Below are 12,842 nucleotides of genomic sequence, written 5' to 3' on the forward strand. Positions count from 1 at the left end.
TTTTGTTTAACAGGCTCCCAAGTTGAAGTCTGACTGTAGGATTGAGGCCAAACGAAAGTACAAACGTTGTCTCTTATTTGTCATAGTAATTTGCACGGACCTTTGGGAGAAGCAGATGAGTGAAAATAGACTTACCTCAAAAGATGCAGGACATTTGGAATTTTTATAGTTATTCTTAATATTGAAGTTTGCATTCATTAGTAATCAGCAAATTGAACAGTAATTCCAGAGCCCTTTGCAGAGTTTTACCATTTAGCCCTCTGCAGAGTTTTACAATTTAACCCATTTAACAAAACGACTGCAACTAGTCTCCTCCCTTTCTATTAACCTTACATCCCACTGTTCCAGGTCTTGTACCTTCTGCCTCTTTTTTTCCCTTCTACACCATCACTTGACCGTATTCCCCAACCCACTCCACTCTAGTACCACCAGTTCTATAATATCTTCTCTGACCAATCCACCACCTTCTAAAATCTTTCATTCCTAATATAGATTTTCCGCATGTGGCCTTTATCATGTTTTATTTTCAGTTATTTTCAATCATAATTCTATTTGTGTCTCCTCTCCCCGGATGCTCTATAAGCTTATTGAGGGTTTACGCTTCCTTAAGCCTTGCACAGCACACATATAACTCGCTCAATATTTTGTTTGATTGCAACTAACATATGAGTTATCATATGTCAGTCAGAGCTTTTAAAGCAATGAAGACATCCAGAAACAGTCCTATTAAGTATTTTTAATCTTCTGAAATCTTACCTGTGTGATTAGTTTACACTATCCAGGAGAAAATTTGCTAAGTATCTGCAAGTTTATTTCTAGTCTGAATTATTACTAATTCCAAAATGATTGATGAAGATTTACTGTACCCACTGCTTGCGTATATAATCTATTAACAAATTAATAGATTAATAATGATAGAGAATATTAATAAAGAGCACAACATGCAATGCATGCATTATGAATATGCTTGCTGATGATTACCTTGGTTAAAATCATTGGATATTTTGTGGGCTACAAACAGTTTAACGCACTTTTAAAACGATATTTGCTTCTGTTCTGTTTTTGTTGTGTTGTGCTGTTTCCTGGCAGGCCTGTACAACTCACCCTACAGCACTCAGTCACATCCTGCTGCAAAGACCCAGACCTACAGACCTCTCTCCAAAAGCCACTCTGACAATGGCACCGATGCCTTTAAGGATGCTTCCTCCCCCGTCCCTCCCCCACATGTCCCTCCTCCAGTCCCACCACTTCGACCAAGAGATCGGTCTTCAACGGAAAAGTAAGGCACTTTTCCCCAAAGTGTCCTATATTTAGCTTAGGGTAAAAATAAACCAAGACGGCATTCCACAGCAGAACTGGAGCTTACCTTACTGAGATAGTATGTGTGTAATCTTATTATTAGTCTTATATGTGCGATCTTATTAGTCAACACAGGTGCCACGTTGACCTTCTCTACTGAGAGTGTAGTAAACCGTTTCACAACCTTGGTTCCTAATATTACAGTGACCTAAGTTAGACGTGAAGTGACCTGAGCACCATCCCCACTCTTTGATCAATAAATGCATATAAGAAGACAAATAACTGGAAAAAACTAACACGTGATCCCTTTGGCACAGCAGGTCAGGGACTACACAGTTAATTTTCAGTTTCCTCAGATCTGAGATGTTAGACTATTAATAACCTAAAATTTCCCCTCTGGTACACAAAAGTATCTTTTTGAAAACAGGGGAGGTTACTCATAAATCATAAATAAGACATTAGTTAATAAGTGTCTATCTGTGACTCATTTCCACAAACTAATTTGATTTCCCCACTGAACTATTTTTATAGAAACTATTCACACAAAAATAAAAATTTATAAACATATTTTTATTGTGCCATTTTTATGAGGATAATGACTAATAATCTTACTTATAGGGAACCCTTTTTTGAGACCTCACTATGAGCCAAACACTAGGCCAAGCACTTTTCCTGTATTATTTCACTTAATTCTGAGAACAACTCAATGAGAAACGTTCTAGTTTAAACCCATTTTAGAAAGAAATTGTAGTTTAGAAAATTCAAGTAACTTGCTCCACTCATACAGCCAAAATGTCCAAGCCAGGATTCAAACTCAGCTCTGACTAAAGTCATAGCTCATGCTATTCTAACAATCATAGAAAGAATATAAGAATTATTCAATGTTAATATTGGTTATTAAGCATCCATCCATCATACACGTCCTGGAAATATTATAGTCAACACCCCGTTGTACCCGTAAAAGGAACTGATGTTCACATAAAGTAGAAGATGCCACAAAAATAGACACACACTATGTATAAAGAGGTTCTCATTTCAGTACCAATTGCCTCATGATGAGTTATATGTGTGATGTCTGAAATTTGAGAAATTATTATCTAGACATGAAACAGTATCTCTGCCATAAAAAAGAACCATCATTAACTGAGATTTAAATTATTTGTCCATTTATTTTTACTAAAAAAGATTTAGTAAAAATAAATCTTTCATTACAAAACATGATAGTTCCTTAAAAATTTCTACGCTTTCATATACATTGCCTTGTCTAATGCTCAAAATACCTCTGCTGAATATTACTCCTCAGTTTACCAGAAAGCCAGGGACCTGTCCCTAAGTCTCCCTTGTAGGGTACTTTTATTACCAACATGCTATGGAGACAGAATTCCATCCCAGCCCAGGAGTGAGAATTGCCCCCGTCTGTAAGTCAGAAAATCCCTCTTCCTCAGAAACCGTCCCCGCAAAGGAAGCCTTCTTCAGCCTCAGCTACCCAGGAAAGCTTTATGTTTTAAGTCCCTTTTTGAGTGCCTCTTGAAGGATATTAGTTCAGAGAAAAGAGCTGATTTCAGGGCTCCTGTGCAATGGCAGGCGAGAATTCTACCACTGAGCCACCAATGCTCCTATGCAATGGGATTAGATGTCTCGCTCTGGTTTTTCAAGGGTGACCCCAAGGAGGGTCTCCTCTGCCACACAGTTTGCTTCTATGGATGGCAACCCAAGTGAGACTAAGGCACTTTTCCCAGACAAACTATGATGCCACTTGCAAGACAAACAAGATCAAACATGATGTGTGCATTACTCCTTGTCGCTTTGGATCAAGGATGCCAGGCCACACAGCGGTGGGATAAACTCACATAGCTTAATGGAGCATAGCCGCCACTTACACTAAACACAAATGCACACAGCTGCTATCTGTGACCCCAGGTTTACTAGCATGTCACTAGCCACAAAGTTATTAAGCCAGCAGGACAGTCCTTGTACGGAAAAAAAATAGAAGAAAATATGAAACAAAAGAAGTGGCTTTCCTTAAGTCATTTATGTAAAACAAAAGGTAAATGTGGTATTTTCTGCAGACTGACATTTTATCCTGAAACACTTTAAAAAAATCCATACTAAAAGTTACTTTGAAAACAGATAGTGAGTGGTTTTATACAACTGCTTTAAACATACAGAATTATTTGAACACGTAATTTGTTGTTTATTCCTAGGCATGACTGGGACCCTCCAGACAGAAAAGTGGACACAAGAAAATTTCGTTCTGAGCCAAGGAGTATTTTTGAGTACGAACCTGGGAAGTCATCAATTCTGCAGCACGAAAGACCAGTAAGCATTTGCCGTTCAATAGAGCGCCAGTTCTCCAGGCGTCCTGGGGTTCCCAAAGAAACCTGAATTTCATATCGTTTAGTAATTTTTTGTCACAAAGGTAATTTATTTAGTTGGCATTATTGAGAAAGCATGTTTATTTTGTGTCATGATTTGTGCATCTTACCCCAGAACCGAAGATGCGCTCTCTACTATGTGGTCCCTACCCACCAACCGTAGGACTCATTTGCATGTAACCAGAACTGTGCCTTATCATGACCCTGAGTTTAATTTAAAAAGAAAGAAAGAAAGAAAGAAAGAAAGAACAACACTCAAACGTAACACTGAATTGCCAGTTCACATTGCTAATGAGAACAATCATTCTTTGACCTCTCTGAGAAAAATGGACCCAGGCAGGTCCATCCCTTGGTTTCCAGATTGATTTCTTAGTATTTCTTTGGCGTAAGGGGAGTTTTTCCAAATGCCTTTCTTATAGCAAGTCATTTTAATTGATTCTTATTAAATCTCTCTCAGGTTACCAAGCCTCAAGCTTCCTGACTGGTTGTCAATATAATGGATCAAGATATTATATTTACCTTTGCAGTCTTTTTTCCAATTATATATTTTAATTATATGCAAAGGAAAACATACATAAAGTGAAAAATAACCGCTTGCCTCCTCAAAGTGCAGTTTAACAGACAGGTTCTTCCTGGGCCCTCTTTGTTTTGATCTCCCCACTCCTTTCTGAGACCTGTGCTTTCTCTCCTAGATCAGCGCCTTCAGGACCTCTCTGAAATTCTATCATTCCTTTGCATCCTCTCTGGTGAAACCTGCCTCTAGAGCAACAGTTGATGTCACTTGCAATTTACTCTCATCCTTGTCTTAAAAGAATTTTACGTGTCAGTGAACAGGAAAAAGAGTTTTCTGCATTAGTGCCTTTAAGAGTATCCCAGAAACCACATTATTATATGTAACATAAGGTCGGCCCTGAAGTTTGATTGGAAACCGTTGCTCACCACACCCAACATGAGCGTCCTTGATTTAGTTTTTGAAACCCTGTGTTTATGGTTATGTTCTTGAGAAGCATGTTCAAAAACCTTATAATCACACAATTCATACAGGATATTTATCTAAGCCTTCTTTGCCTTTCTTCAAATAACTTTTATCTTTTAGAGCATCAGGACTTTACCAGAAAAACTGAAAGAAAAAAAAAAAAAAGGAACAACACTGATCCGCAGGTTCCCCTGCAAACGTATAACCCATTTACTAGGTTACATGACTGAATAGCATGATCTCTGACTTTTCTAGGAGGAGAATTGAGTGAACCGTGATGTCACCATTGCAGAAAATTGAAAATAGCAAAGTAATCATGCAGAGTAATGAGTCTCAGATGTAAATGTAAATAACGCAAGGTTAAGGACCGTTCTAACGATGTATGAGACTCTGAGGACGATGAGGGTCGTAACTGTACTGGAATGCTTCTGAAGCTGTGATGTCAGGAAACAGGACTGATTTTAGAAGCCATCCCATTAGGATATTTGTAGTATTTACTCATGCAACAAAATTTATTAAGTACCAACTATGTGCCGACATTGTCTTAGGTGCTAGGGACACGGTCGTGAACAAGACACAGTCTTTACCTCAAGGAACTCAGAGTCTATCATTCAACCAGTTTGCAGAGTAGACCGACATTTGTGTGAAGCAGACCATCTCCTGGGCGGTGAAAATGGGGACACACTAGATGAACTTGTCCCCTCAAGAGCGTATTCATGGGCCCTGTCATTGTGACTGAGAGTCCACTTTATTCATGTTTTTTAGTTGAAGGCTCCTACTTCAAAACCAGTGATAATAATAATAATAACCATAACAGCCGTTGTAGGTCTTTATTGAGCACTTTCTACGGGCCAGGCCCTGTAATTAGTCATTTATGCCTGTATCTCATGTAATGGTCCCAACAGCCCTATGAAGTAGGTGTGCAGAATTCCCATTGTACAGATAGACAAACTGAACACTTGCTTAGTAATCCTGCCCAGGCTCACGTGGTTGGTGAGTCCTGGATCTAGGAGCCAGGGCAGACGCACGCCTGGTGCACTGACTCACCACCATACTGTCACCCCACCAGGATTAGCTAAGTCCAAACCCTTTAACTAGTAGTCATTATCACCTAAGTTAGATTTGATTATTTAATTATTTTGCAGGATATAAGTTAATTTACTTGTTAGCTGACAGTAAATTAGTGCACTTGGTTTATTTTACCAGTACCATGGGCCCTGAGTAGTTGAGACACAGGGTACTTAACTAGCCCTCAGAAGAATGGAAAGATCTAGAACATGGCTGAAGATTTGGGTATGGATGGATCTCTGTTGCCATGGGGAAAGAGCAGTGGGAGGAACCTAGAAACTTGGAGGGAAATGAGAATGGATATCTTAGGAAGAAATGGAAAGAACCAAAACATTTATCCCTCCTAAAAAATTCTGCTGAGGGCCAGCCTTAGGCAAAATGATTTGAGCTAGTCATCTGTATCATTCTGACCAAGCTTTGTATTATATATCTTTTTCTTTTCATCAATCTTGAATCCATTCCAAATGCTAAATCAGAAAAAAACAAAGAGTGCAGGGCACAGTGGTGTGGCAGAGACTGGCTCTATCTTGATAGAGTTTACATAAGATTCAAGAGTGTCTTGGACACACAGAAGACAGAGGATGGAGAGCAGCTTTGCTAAATAAGAGCAATGGAGTAGCAAATGGGTAGCACTCAAGGAGTGCAAGGCTTAGGCACTCTCATGTCTTTTTATTCCAAGATGATTTTGAGCATTCCTTTCCATCTTTAGTTTTTTGTAAGTTATAGACAACAGCTAGGTTATTCTCTGTTGCTGTCTTGCATTCTGAGATGATGCCACCATCTGCCCAGTTTTCCCCAGTGTCATCTTGGTTTCCCCTCTCCCCAGCGATCTCAAAGTCCTGACTCGCAGGAGAAATGCCACTGCTACCCCTCTCTTCCGGTCTACAATTGTCCATTGCCTGGATTAGAATGCCAGCCACTACCTCATTTCCCTAATTCTCCAATCTAGTCTCCACACCACAGCGAGGGCAATCTTAGAAATCCTCCTGCTCAGAACTTTCTCCTGGCTTTCAAGTGTCCTTCTTGCAAAACCCAAATTCCTTAACATAATATACAAAACACCTCGTGGTTTGGCCCCCGCTGGCCTCTCCAGCCGCAAGTATCTTCCTGCCCTTCCTGCCTCACTCACTATGTCCCAGCTCTACAGAGAGCTTTCAGTTCCTTCCTTCCTGGACCTCTGCACAGGCTGTCCCTCTGCCAGGAATGCTCTCTCCACCATTTCTTTCTTCCCATGGGAAGTTCCGTCTCCTCCTCAGCCTAGTCTAACTTCCACCAGGGCACCATCTCAACTACTGGACACAACCTCCCCTGCTGTGAGCCAGAGCACGCTGCACTGCGCCCGCCACACTGAACTGTAACAGCCTGTTTACTTGTCTGTGTCCCTCACTAGACTGTAAGCTCCTTGAAGGCAGGGACCATGTCTGGCACACCGCTTGAATCCCCAGCACCTAGCACAATGCCTGGCACATGGCAGGTGTTCAGTGAAGACTCACTGAATTAACATGTAAGTGAATGAATATAGGTTTCACCCTTGCAGTTAGTGGGTAAAGTCGGTGGGATGGAATCCTTGTTCAGTAGCTTATCTATGAAGTCTGCACATTTCTAGTGACAAAAGGCAGCATGGGTCTCCATCAAAGCACGCAGGAGGGACTCCACATACTGCTATTAGTAACCGTGGTTCACTAATTCCATGATTCCCTAGCGCACGAAGGGAGCAGAGGAGGCAGAACTATTTGAACAGAAGTCCTCCTCCAGACCCTGGCCAGAAGGATAGCCCTCTTCCTTAGAAATCAATGGAACATGCATTTATATTCTTTAACAGAAAAATAAAAGTGAATGCAATTGTTTAAGTGCTTAGATATTCATTTGACTATAAATTTAGAAATGATGATTACATGGGCCTAATGTCTTATCTAGAAAATATTTTGCAATCACTAAGGATTTACCTTAAACTAACTTGAACCACAATTTATTCCATGAGACAATCATACAAACTGTCTGCTGGGATTATATTAATAAAAATTTCACATCCCATCTGGTTGGATATGTTTATAGGTGAGCCACATAAAAATAAAATAAAATAAAATAAAATAAAATAAAATAAAATAAAATAAAATAAAACAAAATAAAATAAAAAACACTTACTTAGGACCTCTTGATGCTTCAAAATAGAAAACAAGGAGATGTTACAACCTTTCTGTACAATAACTAAACCCATATATGATGATAAAAGTGAAAGAAACATTCACTGAAAACACTATGCAGAGTTCAAATGTAATTTAAATCCTCAGTGAACTTAAGCTTCTTTATCAGTGAAGATTGTCAATCAAAGCTTAAGCTATAAAAATATTGAGTTTCATCTGTTGATCTGAATCATAAAATATTATCCCAACCAACAACATGTAGAGCATTTACTGCAGAATCTCAGAATATGTAAAACATGGTAGCCATGGCAATTAAAGCTTAAAAATCAAATGAGCATAAATTATAAAGAACCAAGGTATGCTGGCAATATTTTTGTGTCTGAAACAGCAAGTAGAAATCACATGCCTGCAATAAGAATACTAGGAACAGTAGAATTTTTATGACCTGAAAAGCAACAAAACGCTTTTAAACTGTGGAAAACAAAACTTTAAAAACGGGTTACCTTGAAATAAGAATCGTGTGTAATTTACAGTTTTAGGTTTTCTTAAACACTTCCTCTTGTGCTGATGCCCCGAGGTCAGTTGTAAGCACAGGGGTGCTGAGTTTTCAAAAAGAAAAGAGCAGAAACCAAAAGAGGGTAGCAAGACGTGCAGCAGTATCGCTGCTCTTTTGTTGTCTTTTCCGAGCAAATAGAGTAATCCTAAATGAGTTTCTGAGTGTTAACATTCGTGTCGAATGACAGAAAGGAAATTTTTTCAAGTCACTCGTGAAAAGTGCTGATTTCGTGAGACTATGCGTACGTATGCATGTCTGTTGGCTGATCATCTGTACCACTGCCTTCTGTGAGGCCTCTGTGTACCTTAGAGTGAGTCTAGATTGCTGCTTAATACCTTTCATTGTTGCATGACTAAAGGGGTTCAAAAGGTCAAATGCAGCAGAGAAAATTCTAGTTCTGCCACTTACCACTCTTTACCACAGACGCTCTGCTTAAGCATGTGCCTTTCATTACGTTCCAGGATTATAGATAATTACCAATTGTTGCTGTTGGGGAGGGGGAGAGAGGTTCTCTTCTCATTTCTATTGGCATGGATTCTAGATCGTTGCCCCTTGAGACGGTAAATTGAATTTTTAATCTACAAAATCGTAATTCATGGAAAACTGCCATTCTAAGGTAGGGTGCAGGATAGTCGATATTCTGCTCCCGTTTCCACATCTTATCATAGAAACAGATTTCTATAAATCAGGAATTCGTATATTTGTTTGTTGTATATATTTTTTAAGGCGGAAGCCCAAGTTGTAAGCCCTGGTAAATATACTTGTTTAGTAAAGTTGCTGCCCTCTACTGTTCAAAATGTTTTTTAAACACATTTTCGTTTAAGAGAAGTTTCTCTCTCTCCTTAGCAAAATAAAGTACCGTACATGAAAACAGACATTATAAAATTGAGAATTAATAATATTATTAAGTGTGTAACGTTAGAAACAGCGAGATTTGAAAGAGCCAAAGATTAGTTTTCCTGTAGAAGCAGTAGTGGGCCTCTACAGACAGAACAAAATTACTGGAAAATTCTCTCTAATGTCAATTACACTAAGAATCAGTTCCAACCAAACTATCCCATAAAATAGCCATATGCCGCAGCTATAATCTAAATGATAATTGGAGAAAAACAGTATTTTACTACAACCAAAATCTCAATTACTACTTTTGCACTATTGAATCGGATATAAATTGAATCAAGTTTTTAAATTAAACAGAAGATGGTAAAACAGAATATTTTCTATCAATTTCACTGCTACTTCTGAAATATAAACCAAACAGAATGTTGACATAAATAAGAGACTATAGCTCAAGATTTCTGCAACATTTCTCATAGTAATTACAGGATGTTCTCCACAAAGTTATGACAGTAAAGGAGAATCCTATTTTAAAAGAAAGAAAAGAACAATCTCAACGCCGTGCTTGTCCAGACACAGGCTTTGTGACCCCACCAGAACTGTCATCGTAGTCTGCTTTTATCGCTTAGCGCCCCATTGGAAACATGTCCCAGGGTTACGCGGTCTTTCTCATTACGATCACCAGATTTGGGATAACGTAGACCCTCTCACTCTTGTGTCATGATGTCTCAAACTTTTCTTTCACTGCCTGTGACTACTATTATAATCTCATAAAATATTGAAATAAAAGGCACATCTCTAAAAAGACGTTGGATAGAATTGATTATTAAATACAGACTGTGTTGTTAACAAAACTATCGGGAAGGCAACAGGTCAGTTTCACACTCGGACAAGCTACTGTCAAAATAATGGCTTTTGTTTGAATGTGGCGTATCTCAAAACATCCAATATTACAAGATTGTAGGGCATTTCTTCCAGAGTGGAGATACAACTGCTCCGTGGAAGTCCTTGAGCTCTTTAAAAATTGTAAGGGAATGATACGGACCTGCTTTGAAGCAGTGAGCATGTAACAGATCTGAAATATGTCCCCTCCCGGCCAAGGTGAATGGCTTTTAGCGAACTGGAGCTTTTTTTTTTTCCCCCTTGACTTAAAATACTACCATCCAGTTGCTCCATGTTTAATTAGTGTCATGTAATAAATTCTCAAAGAAGTCATAACCCATATTGGCACTTTAAGCATCTCTTTTAAATGCAAAATCAATGGCTTGAATCAATCTGGTCAGGCATGTATTATTTAAAGGCACTAAGGACACTGCTAGGTAAAGTAAATGCTCTTTTTTTTCTATTACTAAAGCAATTGCATATATTTTCTCAACTTGTTTATATTAACAGTCCTGGTTTTCATATCTTAAATACAACATTCAGAAAAAAGTACACTGTAAGTCAAGTATAAAAACTGGCTTTTTCTCTAAAGTGTTAGCCAAACCTGGGTGGGATTTTCTCCCCCTCTCTTTCGCAACCTTGACCAGCCACAGCAATCTGAAAAACCTAACCCCACCCACACCCATTTCTCTAGCTTAAGGTGGACAGGTAGGTGACTGCTGGGGTAGCTCATAAAATGTGACCTTTCTTCACTTTCCAAGAGGCTCCTTGTCATCACACCTCTTCAGTGGTCCACGCCATTCCTCAGTTAGCGGGGACCCCCGGGGACATTTTATTTTTCTGGAACGTGTCCTCCCGCCTTACCTAAGGCCGCCCGCAAAGCGCAGCTAGCAGGCGTCCTCTCAGTCCCATCAAGAACGTCTACCTAATGCATCAGTTTTCCCTTCACCCCTTTTTCTTGCAGCCCCCTCTCCCAGCCACTCCGACACCGGTTCCAAGGGACCCTGGCCGGAAGCCTGTTTCCCTGTCACCACATGGAGAAGTAACTGGTAGCCCCTCCCCTCCGCCCAGGACCAGCATCCCCACACCAAGCCCGTGCACCCCGGCTCTCTCTCCCATCTGGGTGAGCTCCTTCCCCCTCTACCATAGCGAACGCCGCCAGGAAGTTCAGGTGTCGCCCTCGTTCCCCAGAGGTTAAGATAACCAGAGGCTGGCTACTCACCGTCACCATCACCGTGCTGCCCTTTTCTCTCTCACCCAGACCCCAGGTTCTTCATGTCAACCAACCCCCTAACAGTCTCGCAGCACCTCTCACTCCTCCCCCACCTTGTATCTCTTCCTGCCGAATCCCTCCCCTCCCCCAGGCTCTCCAAGTGCCTACACCTGAGCCCACTGTCCACCGCGTGCAGGCTCGCACGCAGGGGCCAAGGAGGGTGTGGGCATGGAGACACTCACCCACCCAGAAGAGCTATCTGGTGGCTGAGTTGAGCCCATTTTGACACCCTGCTGTGCTACCAGGCTCATTCTCACTGTCCCAGGGAGTTTGTCGAAGTTTACGCAGCCAGCTAAGGAGAAAACCAGACAGGACAGCAGAGGAAGCAGAGCCAGGGGCCTAAGTGGTGACACCGGAGCTCAACTCCATGTCCTGAGTTTGCTCATTTTACTTTACTTCCTTTGTTCTCTCTGGCTGAGATTTGTCGGATGAGAGTTGATGCATGTCTGCGTGCGAATGTGTGTGTTTTTCATGCCTCACAGCGTTGCCCTCACTTAGCTCAGTGTGACTTTTCCTTCCCTTTTCCTTCACATCTGCTCCAGACTGATCGCATAAATCCAGATGACATAGATTTAGAAAATGAGCCCTGGTATAAATTCTTTTCAGAACTGGAGTTTGGACGCCCGGTAAGTGAGGCTAGACTGTTAATATAAGATGATTAGGGGAATGTTGTTTGATTTTTAAAGCATACCATTATCAGAAGAGATAGGCGTCACTTAGAGAATAAAAGCAAAATAGTATATACACTAAAAACACACTGAAAAAAGTGTATCCTACATACACAGATTTGGTACAGCTTAGCCCACATTCACTTCTCTACCAGTTAAACGTGCTCAGACACTTCCTGTAGAGTTTTTCTTTACCATCAAATCATGCACTAGGATTACTTTATGTCTAATTGATTGCAAATTCAAAATGTTAAGATAGTTTCTGTCTTAGAATAGTCCGACAATCATTACAGATTTATAGAAGATTTGTATTTGTTTACAGTCCGTTTGGGTCTAGTTCAAGCAGAGGAACACTGTGAAATTTACAATAAAAATAATTACTATTATGATAGCTCCCGTTTGCTGAGAACTCACCAAGCGCCTGGAGAGTGCTGGGTTCTGTACTCATCCTCTCAGTGAGTCCTCACAATGTTCCTCCAGGATAAAGAACCCGGAGGCCAGAGGGGTTAAGTAATTTGCCCAAGATAGTAAATGGCAGAGTCAGAAGTTAAACCATGGCCTATCAAAAAACAAAAACAAACAAACAAAAACCTCTAGCAAATCCCCACTGTAATACACTGCCAGAATATCTCCGCTATAAAATACCTCACCTGCTCTTAGGGATATAAGGAAAAGGAAAAAGAAGGAAACCCTATGGACCTTGATTTCTGGTCCTGCTACTGAAAACCACCACAAGATCTGTAGTCCCCAAAACCCAACCAAAG

The 12,842-nt window shown here is 40.4% G+C and overlaps 1 protein-coding gene across 7 annotated transcripts in view; it reads left to right on the forward strand.

The window, feature by feature from the left end:
• The window catches only part of SORBS2 (sorbin and SH3 domain containing 2), a 185,471-nt gene that overhangs the window by 127,579 nt on the left and 45,050 nt on the right, over positions 1–12,842 (forward strand). For 3 of the 7 annotated variants that reach the window (XM_072950442.1, XM_006198001.4, XM_072950443.1), the window contains 2 exons: positions 1,090–1,279; positions 3,504–3,618. In XM_072950442.1, coding sequence (XP_072806543.1) covers positions 1,090–1,279; positions 3,504–3,618 — 305 coding nt within the window. Of the gene's footprint in view, positions 1–1,089; positions 1,280–3,503; positions 3,619–11,101; positions 11,261–11,952; positions 12,037–12,842 lie in introns of all 7 variants that reach the window. The other 4 variants (XM_072950441.1, XM_072950445.1, XM_031691415.2 and 1 more) reach the window with 2 other exon arrangements.

The sequence above is a fragment of the Vicugna pacos genome, chromosome 26, assembly GCF_048564905.1.
Source record: "Vicugna pacos chromosome 26, VicPac4, whole genome shotgun sequence".
NCBI classification, from domain to species: Eukaryota; Metazoa; Chordata; class Mammalia; order Artiodactyla; family Camelidae; genus Vicugna; species Vicugna pacos.